Genomic DNA, 21,064 nt, shown 5'->3' with positions numbered 1-21,064 from the left:
GCTTTTGCCCTCGAACTCAGAAAATCGGTAGGAGGAAAAGAGGGAGTCAAAGTCGAACGTCCCACAAAAAGTGCAGAAATACGGATTAGGGGATTAGACGACGCCACGACCCCCCAAGAAATAAGGAGGGTCATCTCAGAAATAGGTGAATGCGAGGAAGAAGGAGTCAAGGTCGGGGACATCAAGAGAACCCCAAGCGGAATTGGCATGGTATGGGCCCGATGTCCGCTAACGGCGGCCAATAAAATAGTGACCGCAACCCAAGTCAGAATCGGATGGGCAATTGTAAGGGTCGAAATGTTTGCAAATAGACCCTTACAATGCTATAAATGCTTAGAAGGGGGACACGTACGGCAGCGATGCCCAAATAAAGAGGACCGCAGTGATAGATGTTATCGATGTGGTGAAAGCGGGCACGAAGCCAAAAAGTGCGAGGCGGTTTTCAAATGTCCGGTATGCAGCGATAAAGGCCTACCGTCGAACCACAGAACGGGTGGGAGATCCTGCTTACCGATACAAAAAGGAAGAAGAGGGATACAGCTCAGTAAAATAATAGGAACTCAGGACAGGAAGGAAAAAAGGGACAAGGAAGCCTCACTTCCACTTAAAAGTGGGGAGGCCTCCACGTCCCAAAGAGGAAAGAAAGGAAACGAAAGTAAAGGAACTTCGCTTCCACTCAAGAGTGGGGAAGTCCCAATACTTCCATACAAGGAAAGAGAAAAAGTGGACATGCAAAAAGGGGGAAAAGGAGAAGAAGAACCTCCTAAGGAGCAGAGGGTATTAAGGACAAGAAAGCAGGAGGAAAAATTACCAGAAGGAGTGGGTAAGAGAAGACGAATTAGGAAGGAAATGCCGGAAAGAGAGGATTCAACATCCGGCATGGAAACAGAGAAGGAGAACGCGGAGGGTGACGTTGCCAACTCAAAATGGTTAACGTAATTCAAACTAATCTGAATCACGCAAAGGATGCGCAGGCCCTACTCCAACAAACGTTAGCGAAGAGAGACTGCGGCCTTGGAATTGTGGCTGAGCCATACAATGTACCAAGCAATCCAAACTGAGTCAAGAGCTTGGATGGCACAGCTGCAATAATAAGAAGGCACATGGCGACGTCACCACCGCTACAGTTGGAGAAAGCGGGAAGAGGCTTTGTCGTGGCTTTCTGGGGGTCCACCATAATAATCAGCGTATACCTTTCACCCAACCTTGGATATAAGGAATATGTGAAGAGGTTGCACATACTGGAACGGCAAACACAGAGACATCATCCTCGTCCGGTCATTGTGGCGGGGGATTTCAACGCCAAACACAAGGCTTGGGGTTCCCCGCGCACGGACCGGCGGGGGGAAAGGGTCATGAGGTGGGCGGCGGACAGCGGCCTCATACTGATAAATGAGGGAAGAGAACAGACGTGTGTCAGGATGCGGGGCGGATCCATAATAGATCTTACATGGACAACCCGCCCCGCAACGAGAATGACAAGAGGATGGAAAGTGATGACAGAAGTGGAAACCCTAAGCGACCACAAATACATCACTTTCAATGTCACCGCTATCCCAAGAGAAGTCGTTGAACGCCGCAAACTTCAGGAGAGCCGTACCAAAAGGTGGACCCTCAGGAAGATAAACGAGGAGGACTTCATGACGACCATCAACGACGAATTGATGGCCAGGGAAAACAAAGACAGGAGCTTGGCAGAGCAGGTGGAATGGCTACAGGAGACAATGACAAAGGCGTCAGACGCGTCAATGCCAAGAGTCAAGCACCGGTCTTCTAGGAAGGCATACTGGTTGTCGGAGGCCATCGCGGAGTTACGGAAAGCCTCCGACCACGCCAGGAGACAAGCACTTCGTATGAGGAAGCCTGCGCTAATCAGAACGCCCGAGTACAAAGAAAAGTGGAGTGTCTATAGAGAAGCGAGAGACACTCTACGAATTGCTATAAGGAGGGCCAAGTCCGAGGCGTGGCAAGAGTTACTTGCCACGCTAAACGACGACCCATGGGGGCGCCCCTACAGGATGGTATTAAACAAGCTTAAAGGGGGGGCGTCCCCACTAACGGAAACGTTGGACCCTCGCCTGGTCGGCGAGATAATAGACACCCTGTTCCCGGTACGGGAATTAGACGAGGAGCCCATCCCACGAGTTGAGCGGGAGTGGGACGAAGATGAGAAGAGGGTCACAGCGGGCGAGCTGAGAAATGCCATCCGGAAAATAAAAAAGGGCAAAGCCCCAGGACCGGATGGCATTCACGGCAGGACATGGGCAATGGCACATACGGACTTGGCTGACCTTATGGCACAGATGTACTCGGGCTGTCTGATGGAAGGAATATTCCCCCAGGAATGAAAGGAAGCACACGTTGTGCTCCTTCCCAAAGAGGGCAGACCACCAACGTCACCATCAGCGTACAGGCCGATCTGTCTACTGGACGAGGCGGGGAAAATCCTTGAAAGGATAATTGCAGACCGCCTCGTTCATCATTTGTCCCGGGAGGGTCCCGATCTACACCAAGATCAATACGGCTTCCGCGCCGGGCGTTCAACGGTGGATGCTATACTTTGGGTGCGCTCGGTCGCGGAGGCCGCCAGGGGGCAGGGCGGGGTGTTACTGGCTGTGTCATTGGACATATCCAATGCCTTTAACACCCTGCCCTGGCGCCAGGTGAGGGAGGTCTTACGGTACCATAGGGTACCTACCTACCTGGTGGCCATAATGAGGGATTACTTCAGGGACAGAAGACTGACTTATGTGGACAGAGAGACCAATAAGAAGGAAAGGAGGGTATCATGCGGGGTTCCGCAGGGATCGGTGTTGGGGCCCCTGATGTGGAACCTCGCATACGATAGTATCCTCCGATCTGCCCTCCCCCCCGACTGTAGCACGATCTGCTATGCAGACGATACGCTCGTGATGGTCGGGGGAAGTAACTGGGAGGAATGCATAGCGCGAGCCAACATAACGGTGGCAAGAGTCACCAGGGCCATAAAGGCCCTGGGACTCAGGGTGGCGCCCCACAAAACAGAAGCAGTATTCTTCCATAACAGAAGACACGGGGCGCCACCCAGAAGTAGGATATGGGTGGAGAACGCCTCCATTGAGGTGGGGACCCACATAAAATACTTGGATCTCTACCTGGACAGCCGGTGGACCTTCGGCGAACACTTTCGTCGGTTGGTCCCGAGAGTAGAGAGGGCGGCCATGTCTCTGTGCCGCCCTCTCCCAAACCTGAGTGGACCGGACGAGGGTGTTCGTCGTTTATACGCGGGTACGGTGCACTCCATGCTTATGTACGGTGCCCCTGTATGGGTGGAGAAGTTGTGCGCCACTCGCAAAATAAGAGACTCGGGGACTAAACCGAGTCCAGAGGCGAGTGGCGGGCAGAGTTTGCAGGGGTTACCGTACGGTAAGCGGAGTCGCCGTGGGGGTCCTCTCTGGAGTGCCCCCAGCTGATGTGTTGGCTCGCATGTACGCCGAAGTGTACCGGCGTATATGCGGGCTGAGGGCGGCGGGAGAGGTCGTCACGGACCGTACCCGCGAGATATTGAGGGTCCACTATAAACGAGTCCTCATCGAAAGATGGAAGGGCAGACTCCAAGATACGAGTCTGCCTGGAAGGAGGACCGTTGAGGCTGTCCTGCCCTGCCTGGACGAATGGTTAGGCAGGGCACATGGAGGCGTTACGTACAGAACGACCCAGGTGCTCACCGGACACGGCTGTTTCGGTGAGTACCTGGGCCGAATAAGGAAGGAGAAAACAGGCAAATGCCACCACTGCAGTCATCCAAGGGATGACGCTCAGCACACCCTTGCGGACTGTCCCGCATGGGTGGGCGAAAGGGCCGACCTGGTGGCTGCAGTGGGGCGGGACCTAAACCTGAGAATGGTAGTGTCGGCGATAGTGGGGTCCAAGGACAGGTGGAAGGCGTTCTCCTCCTTTTGTGAAACGGTGCTTTTACAGAAGGAGGAGGCGGAGAGGGAGAGGGAGAGGGCCGGGAGAAACAACTCCCGGTCCTCGGAGAATGAAGTGGAGGAGTCGGAAGATGGAGGCGGACCTTCTCCTTCCCCGGCATCGGCGGGCCTGCCCGTTTGTGGTGCCGGGGATCGGGGGGGCGCACCCCCGGCGGAGGAGAGAAGGAAGGAGATACGGAGGAGGGAGGTGTGCCCCCTTTCCCTCCCCCGCTGCCGACGGGCGTGCCCGTCGGCGGTGGTGGGGGTCGGGGGGGGGGGGTACAACCTCCAAAGAAGAAAAGTGAAAGCGGAGGGCGGGGCTGGGCTTTCCCTTTCCGCGCCGTCGACGAGCTTGCTCGTTTGTGGCGGTGCGGATCGGGGGGGGGGTCCACCCCCAACAACATACCTGCGTCGAACTTCGACGCAGGATGAGATTCCCGGGGGGGGGCCGGGGACAATTAGGTCCCTAATGCCCCCCCTGGAGCCTCACGAGAGCCGGGCGTGCGGGCGTGACCCCCACTCTGGGGGGGGCTCCCACGCGTCCGGCAGGATAAACCTCCTCGGCTGCGGCCGATTTCCAACTCCCAAGGGAGCGGAGGGATTCGCAGCCGGGGGGGTCGAGGGGTGGCCACGTGTCCCCGCCGGGCAGGCTCCGCCTGTCCGGTCGGGGCGCTTGGATCCCCCTCTGTGAGGACGTGACGTGTGGGGTCCTCTCACCGGGAGCCACGAGGCACCGGTGGGAGGGCAGCGCCGTCCACGGAGGGGGTTTCTCTCCTTCAGAGAGGGACCCCCGGGCGAGGGATTCCAGGGTAAATGCCAAATTCCCACTCCCTTCGGGAGGGGGAGGGAGCACCACTCTGGAGGCGGGGGGTAGCGGCTCGAGCGGGACACTCAAGCCGTGACCCCGCCCCCCAAACTCTTTGGGAGGGCGCGACGTGGGGTTGATACCGCCCTGCGTCGCAACCGCGAGGACTCCGCACGATGTAATTCGCGGGGGGGAGAGTGTCGCCTTCCGCGGAAGGCGACATTCTCCCAAGGAGGGATAAGGCGGGGGGGGGCGGCGAGACGGCATGGGATCCCAGCATCCTCGCCGTCCCCCACAAACGCCCGAGAAGGTATCCGCAGTGGGTTTAGTGAGGTATGTTTGAGCCCCTTGACCGATCTATTCGTGGATCGGCCAAGGGGAGCAAGAAGTCCCACATAACCATCCGCTCTCTTCCCGGAGAGCGGTGGTATCCATGTGGATTCCCACTGCGTAAAAAAAAAAAAAAAAAAAAAAGGTATCTAAGGTTAGAGCTCAAATTGCTGATCAAGAAGATACTGACTCTTCCGTTGCTAAGTCTCTTACAGTTGATACCCGTAAAGAGTTGGGTAACTAGAGTCGTGCTGTGGACTGGGCTTCAGAATCGGCTGGGTCGGCGTGGAGTCCACCTCCGTCTGCAAACTTGGAGAAAACATCATACATTGCTTCAAGGGTGTTTCGTAATACAAGTTCTGATAAAACACTGGACAATAAAGCTTTTCGTCCACCTCTGAAGAGCCCACGTACTAAGGGCATCAGAATTGTGGAGAACAAACAGGTTGCTCCCCCTAGAACGACGTACAGTAAGCCGGCCTCACCAAGGATGGCGCCCGCTGCAAAAGGTGATAGGGACTTTCCTTCGCTCCCTATACCCTCTACCTCACGTAGGGGCTCCAGGAGTTCCCGTGATGATGTCGCTGGTAATCGGCGTGATGTTGGTAGTTCTAGACCAGTAATAAAACCCAGGGTTGGCAAGCGTAAAGTGGCAGTTGTCACGATCACTAGCAAGGCTGGCACTGAGTCCTCCTATGCTGACATTCTTCGTGTTGCTCGGCAGAGTGTCTCCCTTGATAATCTTGGCATCAAAGAGACTAGGATTCGTCCGGCCTTCATTGGCGGCTACAAGATCGAAGTGCCTGGAGAGAGAGGTATGGAACTCGCCGGCCGGCTTAAGGATCAACTAGAAGTCATCCTGCAAGATGTAGCCAAGGTTGATAATCCGATTGCTCGGGGTGAGCTCAAAATAGTAGGTTTGGCCCCCTCCACCTTCAAAGAAGAGATTGGAGAGCAGTTGGCTCAAATTAGCCATTTTTCTCCAACGTCTTTTAATATTAGTGACATAAAGGAAATGCGTGATGGTATGGGGATTGCTTGGGTGCAATGCCCCCTCAATGCGGCAATTTCGATTGCCGAAGTTGGTCACCTATATATTGGCTGGACGTCGGCGAGAGTTGAGCTGCTCAAAAAACGTCCAGTCCAATGCTTTAAATGTTGGCGGTTCGGACATGTTAGGACGAATTGTTCGGCTCCTCAAGACAGGTTTGGCTCTTGCTTCAGATGCGGAAACAGTGAGCACAAGGCCAAAGACTGCACTGCTCCTCCACATTGCGTAATATGCTCCAACCTGGGCAAAAATAGTAACCATCGTATCGGTTCTTATCCTTGTTTGGTTAACAATGGCTATGACACCGTTAAACGCGTAGAGCAGAGACAACCGGAACGATCTTATAGATATGGCAACTAAGATCTTGCAGTGCAATTTGAACAGGTCGTGGCAGGCCCTTGATCTACTACGTCAGCAATCGATTGAGCTCGGCGTTGATTTGGCTGTTATTTCCGAGCCTCCTTGTGGAAGTAGTACCCCGGCAGACTGTTACTATAGTAGGGACAATTCAGCGGCTATTATGTTACTCAACAATAATGTTAGAAACAGACTTTATAAGAACCTAGATAATATTATAACCATGGAATACGCTGATTTCTATTTAGTATCCTGTTATATCTCACCGAACAGCTCAAGGGTTGCTTTTGAAGCTTTTATAGATGTTTTGGATGATCTGATTAAGCAACTCCGTTATAAAAAGGTCCTTGTTTGCGGGGATTTTAACGCTAAGTCTCACTTATGGAGATCAAAGGATACAGATAGACGTGGCACGCTGATTGGTCTCATGGCGGCTTTTAATGATTTGTCGCTTTTAAATGTTGGTAACTCCCCAACCTGTATTCGTCTACAAGGTACATCTATCGTCGATCTCACGTGGGCGTCATACGGCATAATGGATGACATAAGTGATTGGCAGGTCATGAAGGATATAGAGACCTTATCTGACCATGCCTATATCAGTTTTACTTACCTGTGTCATGTTAACATTCAGCGTACACCCGACCGATCATCAGTCAACGGATGGAACTTTAAAAAGATGGATAAACCATTATTCATAGAGTGCATTGAATGGTATTGCAACTTAAATTCCATACCTGTCTTGGAAGACGAATCTGCTGAATCCCTCGTGGACTGGATAAACCAGACAATTTCCGATACGTGTTGTGTGTCTGCGCCTAGATTGAGTAAATTTAGTAAGAAGAGCTGCTATTGGTGGACTGAAGAGATCGGCAACCTCAGGAAGAAAACCATCGGCGATAGGCGCGTTCTTACTCGTGCTAGGAGGAAGCAGGATGATGCTCTTATTAGAAGTGCTATGGACGATTATAGGATGTCAAGGAGGGATTTGCGCATGGCCATCAAGAAATCCAAGAACTCGGCTTGGCAAGAACTGATTGGTACCTTAAACGAGGATCCATGGGGGTTGCCATATAAAATGGTCCTGAATCGTCTGCGTAGGTCCGGCAGCAACTTGGCTACATCCATCTCAGGTGAGGAACTGTCTGACTTACTTGCTAGGTTATTTCCATCTAACAGATTTAGGGCTAGCCACCCCATTTCAAGTGTCGCATGGAACGAAGAATGGGATATAACACCCGGCGAAGTCCATAGCCTATTAAAAAAGAGGTTGGCTCGTAACGTTGCCCCGGGCCCAGATGGCATTAAGTCCTCGGCTTTGAAAATCGTGCCATGGTCGATGATCCGTGTTATAGCTGCGTGCTATACTAGATGCTTGCGAATGGGCGTTTTTCCAGATAAGTGGAAAACAGTTAACCTGGTTCTTATTCCTAAGGATGCCATAGCTCCAAATGCACCAGTCAAGGCAAGACCCATTTGTCTCTTGGATGAATTAGGGAAGACTTTCGAACGAGTCATCGTCGACAGGATCCAGTTCTGGTTGAAGGAAAACCCAGTCTACGACCTATCTTCCCAGCAATATGGGTTTAGAAGGAATAGATCCACGGTTGATGCTTTAATGGATATAATGCGTCTATAACTCTCTTATTCGGGAATAGTCAAAATAAGATATCGAATAGTTTCTCTGAAAAACAAAGTTTGTAAATTTTTTTTATTAATTCAAACTTAAAAGACTATTTACAACCCTCACCTGAAAAACAAAGAAACAACATTCAATGTTTCTTATTCACTGATTCTATTATAATAACACTTTGTCAAATTAAATTTTATTCACCGTATTTTCTCTCCACGTGGGTTTCTCTTTTCTAACCTCTATTAATTTTTCTTTGCACATCTAGATACCCGTATTACCGACCGTTTTACCGGGAGATTTTAAATTAATCCGAGGAAATGTAATGGAATTTCCTTACATCTCCCCCCCTAAGAGAGAAAATATGTTTACAATTTTTTTTTTTTTTTTTTTTTTATGACGTGTACATGTCTTCTTCTGTGTAAGCGGACTCTGAGACTGGAAACAGTTTAGTGATATGAAATAAATTTGACTCTGTTTTCTTATGACCTGTGTCTACTTTATATATTGAGTGTGATATTTTTTGTAAGATTTTGTATGGTCCTATTTTTAACTCGTCTAATTTCTTTCTGTTTAAGCGGTTCCCGTTCTCGACATATACTGATTCTCCTACATTAAATTTGTAATCTCTTCGGTTTTTGTCAATTATCTTTTTATTATAAACGTGATATTTTATACTATTTTCTAAAGCAGTTTTCCTGTCTAGTTTTAGATCTTCGTTTGATCTTTCTTGTTTTAATTCGATTGGTAACATTGAGGTATCCGTGCCTTCTAATAGATATTTTGGGGTGAATTTAGTGACTGTGTGTTCTATTTCATTGTATTTTCTTACACATTCGTGTGCTATAGTTGTCCATGCTGCTTTCTTGTTCTTTTTCTCGTTTACTTTGCATCTAATTTTATTAACCAACGTTTGGTTCAATCTTTCATTCAGGCCATTGGAGAAAGGTGCGTTTACTGCCGTAAATATAATTGGGATATTTTTGTCGTCCAAAAATTTCTTAAAAACCTTGGAGTTTATTCCCGGATATTGATCCGTTAAGATCATACCGATGTCGTTGTTTTCCGTTACTTTTTTTATTAATTTTATAAAATCCGTGGAATTTTGGGTTTTGGATGTTAAAATATATCCAAATCTCGTGAAATGGTCTACCAAGAGATGTAAGTATTTTTTTGTGGATCGTGAGCCCCCGAAGCCGCCGATTGTGTCGATGGAAACTATTTCAAACGGTTCTTTTGCGGGACCTAATTGAGACATTAGGCCAAATTTCTTCTGTCCTCTTGATTTATTTTTTATGCAGATCTCACAGGCTCTACAAATTTCTTTTATATTCTTTGTTAAATTTTGTGCTGTGTAATAATTTCTGATTTTGTTTTGTGTTTGTTTTATACCTATATGGCAGAAATTCTGATGTGTTCTTCTTATTACTTCTTTACTGAATTTTTCTGATAGTATAATTTTTTCTTTTTCTTTGATCTTCTTATAGTATATTTTATTTTTCAGTTTTAGTCTATTTTTGTCAGTCTGTAAATCTTTGTTTTGTTTTTGATCTTTCAGAATTTCTTCTAGGTTTATTAAATTCACGATTTTTAAGTCTTCCTCTTGATTCTCATGTGCCTCCAGCACAGGGTTTCTACTTAAACAGTCTGCCTCCAAGTTATTCTTACCCGGGTGGTATATTATTTCCATATCATATTGTGCTAAGTAATACGTTAGATTGCCTAATTCTTCGTCTGGTCTTGCTTTGATGTTAAGTTTTTCTTGTGGTTTATGATCTGAAAAGACTTTGAATGATCTGCCCATGAGCCAGTGTTGCCAGTATTTTACTGCTTCTTTTATTCCTAGGCATTCTAGGTATATAGCCTTCTTTTTTTTTGGGCTTCGGGTAGCTTCTTCGAGAAATACGCCACCGGTTTTTCTATTTCTTTTCCTATTTCTTCATCCAGTTGTGGTTGTTTTAGTATAGCTCCTACACCTTTCAAGCATGCATCCGTGTAAATATGTATTGGTAGATCTGGATCGAAAATAGTTAAAACCGGTTGAGTGCAAAGAATGTTTTTTATTTTTTTAAAGGCTTCTTGGCAATCTTCCGACCAGACGAATCTTTGTCCTTTTCTTAATAGTTTGTGCAGTGGGTCCAGTATTATGGAATTATGTGGCACGTATTCATTGTAAAAGTTAATTTTTCCTAAGAACTGGCGAATGTGTTTTTGTGATTGTGGCACAGAAAAATTTTGTATTGATATTAGATTATCTTTTATTGGGGAGACTGAGTTATTTTTTATCTTGTGACCTAAGTACTTGACTGAATTTGATGCGAAAGTGCATTTAGAAAATTTTCAATCTAAAGCCCTCCTTCATTATTGCGTCTAGCAATTGTGTTAAATGGTCAATATGTTCATCGAATGATTTTGAGAAAATCAAGATATCGTCTATGTAGTTTACTGTAAAGTTTGAGAGATTGTGTTTTCTCATTATGTTGTTCAGGATTCTTTGAAAAATAGCTGGCGACGTCTTTAGGCCAAATGGCAAGCAGGTCCACTGAAAGTGTCCTTCTTGGGTTATAAATCCTGTTTTTCTTCTATCTTCCACCCGTAGTGGGATTGACCAGAATGCCGAGTTTATGTCGAGTTTGGAAAAATATTTGCAGTTTCTTGTTTTTGTCACTAGGTCCTCAATCAATGGGAATGGTTGTGATTGAGGGATAATTATTTTGTTCAGATCTCTAAAGTCGATGCATAATCTTGATCTTCTATCTTCGTCCTTTTTATATGCTAGCGTCACTGGGGCAGCAAAAGGACTGTATGATTCTTCTATCAAGTTTCTTTTTAACAGCTCCGCAATTTGTTGTTCTATTTCTTTTTTATCTTTGATTGTACATCTATATGGTCTCTTGCTGCAATACTTATCTATCATTAAATCTATTCTTGCTTCATAATCTTTTACTGTGCCAATGTCGTATTTGTCCTTGGCAAATAATGTTTTGTATTTTTCTATAAGATTTTCTATTTTTAATTTTTCTTAGTGATCTAGGTGGTTTATTGAGATTTGTAAATTATCTGTATCTACATGTTCATTAAAGTTTATTTGTTGTAGCTTGTCATCTTGAAATTTACAAGCTTTTTTATGGTTTCTATCCTCTTTCTTTGGATTTTTGTTTGTGGTATTAAGAGCATTTGTATTTCTTTTGTCTGTTATGTCAGGAATTTTTTGTTCTATTTTTAAATTCTCATTCTGTATTAATCCAAATTTTTTTATACAATCCAGTCCGATTAGAAATTCATAATTGAAATTTTTGTTATTTATTACAAAAACGTCTATTTCTTTTTCTATATTAAGAATTTTTGCTTTTATTGTTATCATGCCTTCGGTTTGGTTCACACCATTAATCGTTCTTAAGTTTACTTTTCTTATATTGTTATTTTTATCTTTTCTTAGATTCAGTATTCTAGAGTTTATTAATGAAACATTCGAGCCTGAATCATATATCCCAGTTGCTTCCAATGTCTCATTTAGTAATATCTTGAGTTCGATCAATGGTGGAATTATTAGTTTTTTTGCTCATTGCAATTTAGTTCCATTTCTAGGACGGCGTTATTGACATTTTTTATTTTGTTTTCTTTATCTTTGAACCAACATGCTGATTCCGGGTGATAACGTGTGCCTTTGTTATTGTCTTTACAAATTTTACATGGTGTTTTTTCTTTTATGTTATCAGTCTTGTTCTTCTTGATTTCAAATCTGTTTTTATTAACCAGGTGTTCCAGTTTGCCTAGTTCGTTGTAAAGGTCTTCAGTTTCGTTCAGAGTTTCTCTGTCAATCCTATCAGATATAAAGTTTGGTAGACCGGCTGCGATGAGATCTATCAAAGTTCCTGTGTCTATTGATTTTCTTACTTCTAATAATAATTTTTCTTTTTTTATGGCATAATCCAACAGAGGACCTGATTGGAATTTGAATGAGAGTGCATATCTTATTGGGATCCACCCTTTGTTTGCAAATGTTTCACAAAAGTTTTTTTTCCATTCTTTCCATTCTGATTGTACTGTAAATTTTATCAGCATGCAGCTGTACCAATCTACACACGCTTTTTCTAGAAAAAATTTTAAAGTTTCGATCTTCTTTCTATCTTCATTTATCTCAAAACGTTCGCACTCTCTTTCAAATTCATTTATCCATTGGTGGGCATTGGAGGTTTTTCCAGTGAATTTTTCAAGCATAAAATCCTGTGCTATTTTTCCTAGATTTTTTATTTCGGATTTTTGTTGTTTCTCTTCCATTAATTTCTCCAATATTTTTCTCATTATTTCCTCTGAAGAACTAGGTTCAGATGCCGTAGTAGTTTTTTTCTCTGTGATTTCTTCTAAATAATAATCGCCAAATTGTAAGTTTTCTTCTTCATCCAAATACACTTTAGTTAAGGTTTCTGATAAACCAATCCATACTTTTCTTGATTGGTGTCTTTTTTTTAATGAATTCTTCACTTTAGCAAATATTTGTGTTTTTATCAGCTCTGTGTGTAAATGTGCTGGCTGATATTCCTCTGAGAAGCCGAAAGAACGATCATCGGGTGTTCCTATTGAGGTTAAGCACAATATGTTCGATTTTCCGTCTGTTGATCCTCTTACCATAAAGTCGAATCTTAACTTCTCCATTTTGTATAAATTTTCAACAAGAATGTTGTTTTATAATGCGTCTATAACTCTCTTATTCGGGAATAGTCAAAATAAGATATCGAATAGTTTCTCTGAAAAACAAAGTTTGTAAATTTTTTTTATTAATTCAAACTTAAAAGACTATTTACAACCCTCACCTGAAAAACAAAGAAACAACATTCAATGTTTCTTATTCACTGATTCTATTATAATAACACTTTGTCAAATTAAATTTTATTCACCGTATTTTCTCTCCACGTGGGTTTCTCTTTTCTAACCTCTATTAATTTTTCTTTGCACATCTAGATACCCGTATTACCGACCGTTTTACCGGGAGATTTTAAATTAATCCGAGGAAATGTAATGGAATTTCCTTACATGGATCTTAGGCAGTATACAACCTCTGCGCTTGAGGAGGGCAAGAAGGCTATAGCGGTTAGCCTGGACATTAAGAATGCGTTCAACTCTGTCCCTTGGGGAGTTATTGCAAATGCCTTGCGCGAACGTAATATCCCGGTTTATCTACGTAACATTATCAGCGGTTACTTACGTAATAGGTACGTTATTTATCAAGACGGAAATGGTGGCCTGCATAAAAGAGAAGTGGACTCTGGTGTGCCGCAAGGTTCTGTTCTGGGACCTCTGCTCTGGAACCTAGCCTTCGATAATGTCCTTCGCTTACAACTAGATCTGCTATGCAGATGACACATTGATTGTCTCTGCTGCTGAAACCATTCCTAGAGCAGTGCTTAAGGCTGATATTCAGTTGGCTAGAGTCCTCCGCTACATTCGCCTTATCCAACTTGACGTAGCTGAAGAAAAAACTGAGGCAATACTTTTCTGTTATAGAGAGCCACGTGACAGACCTTTTATCACGTGTGGCAACTCCAGAATAAAGGTAGAATCTGTCATGAAATACCTTGGTGTTATGATAGACAGTAAATGGTCATTTTTTGATCATTTCCGCTACATTGAGGAAAAGGCTTCAAAAACCCAAAGATCATTAGCGAGATTGATGCCAAACCTTAGAGGACCTATAGCTAGGAAAAGAAAATTATATGCTAGTGTAATTACATCTATCGTAATGTACGCGGCCCCAGTGTGGGCAGATAAATATTTTGTGGCACCTTATAAGGAAACGCGTATGCTGCAGGCGCTTCAGCGTAGGACGGCTATACGGGTCATCTTGGGCTATCGTACGATATCCTACTTGGCGGTCTGTTTGATTGCTGGGATCCCTCCTTGGCCGCTTCTAGCATCATGCCGGAGGCGTGTGTATTATCGCGTATCTGAACTGAGAGACACTCCTGATTGGCAGCAGCAATTTATTGCGGAAATCAAAGAAGAAGAGGAAATAATAATGCTACGCCAGTGGGAATTTACCATCAGACGACACGGACCTCCGGGGGAGATTACTAGGATGGCCATCAAGCCTGCTCTGAAGGAGTGGTTTGAAAGAAGGTTTGGTAATGTTGACTTTCACATTACATAAATATTATCAGGTCATGGCTGTTTCGGCCATTATTTATTTAGGATTAAGAAGAGACCTTCACCTAGATGTCAGCAGTGTACTAACCGTGATGATACCAGTGAACACACATTGACTCATTGTCGCGAGTGGCTCTTTGAGCGCGATAGTTTGTTAAGTGTTTTGGACTTGGACATTGACTCTCTCAACCTAGAAAATATCATAAAGGAAATACTAACATCTGAGGACAAATGGATTGCGTTCAGTCAGTATGCCAATACTATTATGCGCTGTAAGGAGGAGGATGAGAGGAGGTTGCAGGCTGCCCTTCTCTCACCCTCCTCTGATTGATCCAGTTGAGGCTGACACGTCTTCTTCTTAATGCGTGTCAGCCAACTTCATTTTTGTTGGTACTTTCGGTACAATTTATCGGGATACCTCACATTGAGGAACAGCAGACATTACAGATAGGGTATCTGTACGTCATTGCACGCTGCCCTCAATGTGGGCTGGGTGGATTTGCATTGCACGTGGCGCAGATCTCATCCAAATAGTTGGTCAATGTTAAAAAATTTTTTTTTGTCACTAGTTGTAGTATGTAGCGGTGGATGCGGGGGGTTCCGGGGAGGTTGCCGAAAGGTGACTCCGTGGTCTCCCTGCTCCTCCAAGTTTATGTTTTGTAGGTAGCGGCGATGGATGTTTGAGTGTCGGGGAGGCTGCCGCAAGGTGACTCCGCGGCCTCTTCACCCACGCCAAGTTCATGTTTTTGTTTAGTCTTGTTGTCTTTCGTTCATAGGTGGGAGTAACAACCCTCTCACCTTCATTGTGGTCGGCCACTGTGCCTCACTGTTGGCCCCTAGAGGGCTGGGCCTGTGGCCCTTATTTGGTCTCTTTTGTGGATCGTGTATATATGTGTATACATGTTTGTCCACGTAGTTGGTGACGTCTTGTGACGTCAATTCATGTGGGGTTTGATGGCTGCGGTCATCTCGCCAACCAGGCCGGCAGGGAGAGGAGTGGGGGCTCCAATTCCATTGCACGTTGGCCTCGGAATGGCCGGGGGTGAGCTGATAGCCCGGCTCACTCCTATTTAACATTCTCGGGGTGATGGTATTGGACGGGCAACCTAGTTGTCCGGGGATGTGTTCTTCACAGGACCAAGTCATGGGTGTCCACCGTGAAGTAATGCGTTAGCGGTTCCGCGGTGGACAATACCCGTCAACGACCAGGGGCTATAGTCAGGTTTTAGGTCGGTACCCCGTCCGATAGTCCCTCGGGATACTACAGGCGGGAATCCACCACGAAGCCTCCTGGCCCTCCCTCAAGGGTCGGAACGCGAAGTTTGGTTTAGGCAAATTTCCTGATTCTAAAAAAAAAAAAAAAAACAATGGCAATGTTACACGTTAGCATACGCGGATGACGTGGTATTGATGGCAGAGGATGAGGGGGGGATGAGATGCATGATGGAAAGATTAGGGAGATATCTGGAGGAAAAGGGACTGGAATTGAATGAGAGGAAGTCGAAGGTGATGAGGTGCAGGAAGGGTGGAGGGAGGTTAAAAAAGGCTAGCTGGGTCTGGAAAAGAAAAAACTAGAGGAGGTTAAGGAGTATAAGTATCTAGGATATATAATACAAAGGAATGGGAGGCAAGAAGGAACGCCTGGTTATATGGTAAGGGAGGAGCTGCAGAGGGAAAAGATAAGGACAAGGATGGGAAGAAGGGCGTGGGGGTATGAGAAGAGACTAGAGGAGGGTAAGAGAGGGTAGCTGGCAAAGGTATGTTTGGGGGAGATCAAAGAAAGGGCAAAGAAAGGAGGGGAATTGTCAGATTAGGAGAGAGAATGGAGGGATTTCTTTGAAGGTAAGGGGATGGAAATAAGGGAGATAGAGGAAAGAAGAGAAAAAGGGGAGTTTAGATGGGCAGAAGTTGAGGACTGGGAAAGGAAGGAGCAGAGGGAAGAGAGGATAGAAAAAATGGAAAAGTCGGAATACAATAGATGGTACAAGCAGGTCAAAGGGAAGGGAATACCGGGCTATCTGAAGAAAGGGTGGAAGGAAGACAGGTGGAGGAGAATAGCAAGGTATAGATTGGGGAATGGGATGAGGGGAAATAGATACTGGGAAATAGAGAAGGAGAGGAAATGCAGAATGTGTGGGAGAGGGTTGGAAACGTGGGAGCATGTGTGGGAGGAATGCATGGAATGGGGAAGGGAAGAGAGCTGGCAGGAAATGGTGAAGGTGTTAGGAGAGGAGGGAGAAGGAGAAGCGTGGCTAAAAAGGTTAGAGAAAGCAAGAGGGGAGGGGGAAGGGGAGGATGGGAAGAATGGGAAAGGAGGATAAGGGGAAGAGAGAGGGTAAGAGATGAGGGAAGAGAGAGAGGGAGAGGGTGTGTGTGAGAGAGGGGAGAGAGAGAGAGGGAGAGAGAGAGAACGAGTAAAAGAAGTGAGAAAGGGTAACAATAACCGGAAGCGGAGGTCAAACTTAGGTTAAGGAGTACGTAAGGTTGCGAAAATAGTATATAAGAAAACGTAGGATAAGAAAAGCTAGAAGAAAAGCTAAAAATACGTTGAATCCTTATTTTAATCTAATCTTCTTCTAATGTAATACTTTTCGTATTTCAAATGTTGTAGTAATTATTCTGTAAAAGCTTTGACATTATTTCTAAATGGACATCGAGAAACATCATAGTTTTTTGAGAGCAGGCCGCCATGTTATTTTTCTGAGTCATTAACAAATTGGTACTCTGGCATTACGAGCAATTATTTTTCATTGTACGGGCTAGTATGAATTTCAAATCAAATCTCTATAAACGACTATTATATATTGTGCACTAAGAATAACATATCGCACTTATTTTCTAGAATCAAATTGTAATCAGTTTTACTTATATGTATGTATATTCAATGTGAACTTGCACCTTGAATAAAATATCACAGTTACTTTTCATGGTAATATATTATTACTAAATTTAGATAATATACACTTTACGTATGTTCACTTTGAACTGGCACCTTGAATAACATATCAGTTACTTTTCGTGATAATTTATTATTAGATCGTTTAAATTTTTGAGTACCTTCTTTTGAACATGGCCTGACCTTTTCATTTTTATGATTTTTTTAGGATATCACTTACTTTTTAAAGTACAGATATATAGAGCAGCTTTCTAGTAATTCAAGTATTACAAATATATGTATTTTCGATTCTTATCACATAACTTTGTATAAGTAACAATTTATGCAATACAGTTCAAAATAATTGAAATATATGGTATATATGTACATATATAAAATATATAATTATATTATAGTATACATATATATTTTATTTAATCATATATGTAAATGTTTGTATAATTGTAATAACTTTTAACGATACATTGCACATTTATTTCAATTGCAACAGAATGAATTTATATTCTTGTATGAATATTGAAAATAAAGAATGGGCCCCTCCATCGCCCATTCTCGTGAGAACGCAACCATATATTTTTCTTCGTCTCTCCGATTTTAACACGACATACATATTTCTGTCTGATAATTTTTTTCTTGATGATACTTTTTGAAATGTCATGAAGCCTAGGTCAAATTAGAAACTTATTGCACTCGTTTTAATGCAGCGCTTACAGCAGCTTTTATAAAGCGCCAGAGCAGCCGATATTTTATTTTGGCGCTTACGGCAACTTTTATACAGCGCTAGAACAGTTGATGTTTTAATGTAGCGTTTACGGCAGCCTTTATACAGCGCCATTATTTAATCTGTTTTAAGAACAATATTTATGCCCCTTGTGCTCCTTTGGGCCATTTTTTCTTGAACACTTCCATATCATTAGAGTAATACCATTCCGATTTTGTGTCAGCTCTCAACATACACGTGTAGTGACCACGATTCATTTCTTCACCTTCGTGAAATATAGCGCTTATTAGCTTGTACTTTTTTTTATTAATCGTGATATTACTCGTCGGCACGGCGGTCATTCGATTGTTGATAATTTTTTTAGAAGCACCGTTTATAAAAGTATATAAATTGAGCTGTATTACTACGACGGATAAAGTTGATTCGATTACGGTTTTCTTTTTTAACACGGTGCCCTTACATTCGTTACAATTGCCGTTTATCGTTTCCCATTTAGAAAATTCTACATTAATCAAACTTTGTAGAGTGACACCTTTTTTCCTTTTTAATGTCGAATGTATAGGTAATATTAACAAACTACTGCTTTCCAGCTTAGTTACATTGTAATTACATTTGACATTCGAGTAACATGTTACGTGCTTTAATTCGAGTTTTAATACATCATTGATGTCGGAATACGTCGACATTAGAGCCGTAAAAAATTCCGAAACATCTTGTTGTGTTCGTTCTTCGAAGCGTTTTCCGACAGATCTTCTAACCGCTTGAATGTTGCAATATTTACGTTCACCATACGCGCAGATAGCATCAGTCAATGCATTCGATGCTTTATTTTTCAGTATTTGTTGCCTAATACGTACGCAATGAAACGCACATTGTAATATTACATTAGCGTAACACGAAACAGCATCGTTATTGCAAAGGCCATATATTTTCCACGTAACTATACTTTCTGGTTCCTCACAATCATAATTCTGCATATCATCAATGATATTAGGGATATCCCATCGACGATCGTACATTTTCACAACCTTTTTCTCGGACGGATTGATTTGTGGCAGTTCAGATTTGAATATAGATCTCAGTCGATTATATTCTACAATGGCTCTCGAGTTTGCTTTAACTGATGCTGGATTGAAATTTATCAAATGTAGGCCTTCCAATTTACTTACTCGTGACAAACCTACATAGGCTTGACCATCACTGAATACAGTCGTTCCTAAATCCATCATTGCATTGTTACATGTAATTCCTTCGATTATAAATAATTCGACATTCTTTAATTTGTCTCTCAAAGTTTTCAAGACCATGTCTGACAATTGCGTATATTTTGGTGTAGATTCATGACTAACCGGTAGTTGAAACATTCTATGGATTGTCAAGCCATCGATATTGAATGCTGCGATACCCGTGGGAGCAGATATGGCAGTCGTTTTTTCCAAATTTATTCTGATCCAATGTTTAATCGTTTCAATTAGAAAACTTTTCCCTGTACCACCCTCGCCACTTACGTACAGTCGCAGAATCTGATTCTTATCTTGTAAAACTTGGCATACTCCATCAAAGACTCTTTTCTGGTCTTTGTTCAATTGCGACATCATTTGCGATAAATCAATCGGGTCGTCAATCTTACCAAAATCTTCCAGATCTTTCATCGCGTCGTCAGCTTCTATCGGATTACAATCCAGTTCATCGTCATCGGATTTGTCTCTGTCTGCTGTTTTCAGATCATTTTCGCGCTTCTCGATTAATTCAGCAACGTTCTCAAAAGCTTTCTGTATTTCTTCGAGCCTTTCGTGATATTTCATTACCTTCGTTAAAACAGACTCTGAATTCTTAAAGGCATCCGTGTAAGTCTCGAATATACCTTTGAGTTCACTCAAATCTCTCCATGGTTTGAACAGAAGAAGCAGCGAGTAAAAGTATTTTTCGGGCTCAGTTTTTATATTAAATCGATAATGGTTAATTAAATAACCCTTTTTTCGTTTTTTTAAAAATAAACCCGATGCCAGTTTGTAACACTTGACTTCGTCATTATTTGACATCTGTTTCGTAATTTCCCAGAATCTGGCAAAATCGTACAAATTCAATGATTCTAATTCCTGAGGTCTATTTGGATAGTAATCATCGATGAATGACGAACAGTAAATATTCGTAGAATTTTCATCAAGAGCTTAAATTTCATTAAATGTTTTAACTTTTCTATTTCTCACCTCATTAACATCGATCCATTTGACCATGGTATCATTATCCGTACCGTACAAGGGATTCCCTAATAGTGTATCTGCAGCTTCTAAAGCACCGCATTCTCTGTTATTTAATAAACGCATTGCAAAATTCCACAGTTTCGATGCCAAGGACTTATTCGAATCTATCACTTCAAAGTCTGTATTGCATTTTTTCGACTTTGTCGTGTATTTTGTTAAATATGAGTTTAAAAACTCTGATTTTTCTCTAATAAATTGTATGTCCATATTTCCCTTCCAGGCTAATTTGATAGACGGATTATAATCATTTATAAACCTTTCCGACTCCTTGCGAGGAAGATCGTACAATCTGCTCTTACTGCGTAAATTTTTTCTACCGACTATCGAAGTGATAACGTCTCTTAAAACGAAATTCTCAGTAACTGGCCGAGGAAAATCGAACCGACACTTTCTGTATATATTAGTTTCCGTTTTTTTCGTACGCATGCAATACGAGTTATGTTTATGATTCTGATCACTTATTACCGTATCGTACAACGTTGGCGAAACATTTTCATCTGGAATTTTACACGTTACGTATTTTTGAATAAACGTAGCAACTTCTTCATCAGGCGATTTTCCTAATACTGGAGCATCTTTTATCCAAATCATACAATGCATGTGCTGCATTCTACGTTGATATTCCAGTCGCCAGAAGTAATGAATAATCTTTCCTATAGGATTATCGGACGAACAAATAAAATCAATCATGGCTTTGAATTTTATGCACATGAATCTAGAAGTACTTACAGGATCGTATGCGATTAGTTCGTTGATGCCTAACTTCTCTTTATCGGGATTCATATCTCGTAAATATTCACCCAAATCGGACCATTTCCATTCACTAGGACTCAAAGTCAAAAACCACGTCGCTGGACCGTAATGCAAAGTCATGCATTTTACATTATTGGACGGTTGTCGCCAAAATTGATCCGTA

The 21,064-nt window shown here is 43.1% G+C and overlaps 1 protein-coding gene across 1 annotated transcript; it reads right to left on the bottom strand.

Moving 5' to 3' along the window:
- Window positions 1–11,259: 11,259 nt before the first annotated feature.
- LOC146722032 (uncharacterized) lies at window positions 11,260–12,586 on the bottom strand. The gene has a single exon (XM_085485647.1). The coding sequence runs from the start codon at window positions 12,426–12,428 to the stop codon at window positions 11,673–11,675; it is 756 nt and encodes a 251-aa protein (XP_085341773.1). The 5' UTR covers window positions 12,429–12,586; the 3' UTR covers window positions 11,260–11,672.
- Between the last annotated feature and the right edge of the window lie 8,478 nt (window positions 12,587–21,064).

The sequence above is a fragment of the Nylanderia fulva genome, unplaced genomic scaffold (genome assembly GCF_048542155.1).
Source record: "Nylanderia fulva isolate GAGA-0341 unplaced genomic scaffold, ASM4854215v1 Scaffold380, whole genome shotgun sequence".
NCBI classification, from domain to species: Eukaryota; Metazoa; Arthropoda; class Insecta; order Hymenoptera; family Formicidae; genus Nylanderia; species Nylanderia fulva.
This window is presented reverse-complemented; position numbering and strand designations above follow the sequence as displayed.

Coding starts and splice junctions, on each gene's coding strand:
- LOC146722032 (XM_085485647.1), bottom strand. CDS start 12,428: ATGAGAAAAATATTGGAGAAATTAATGGAAGAGAAACAACAAAAATCC.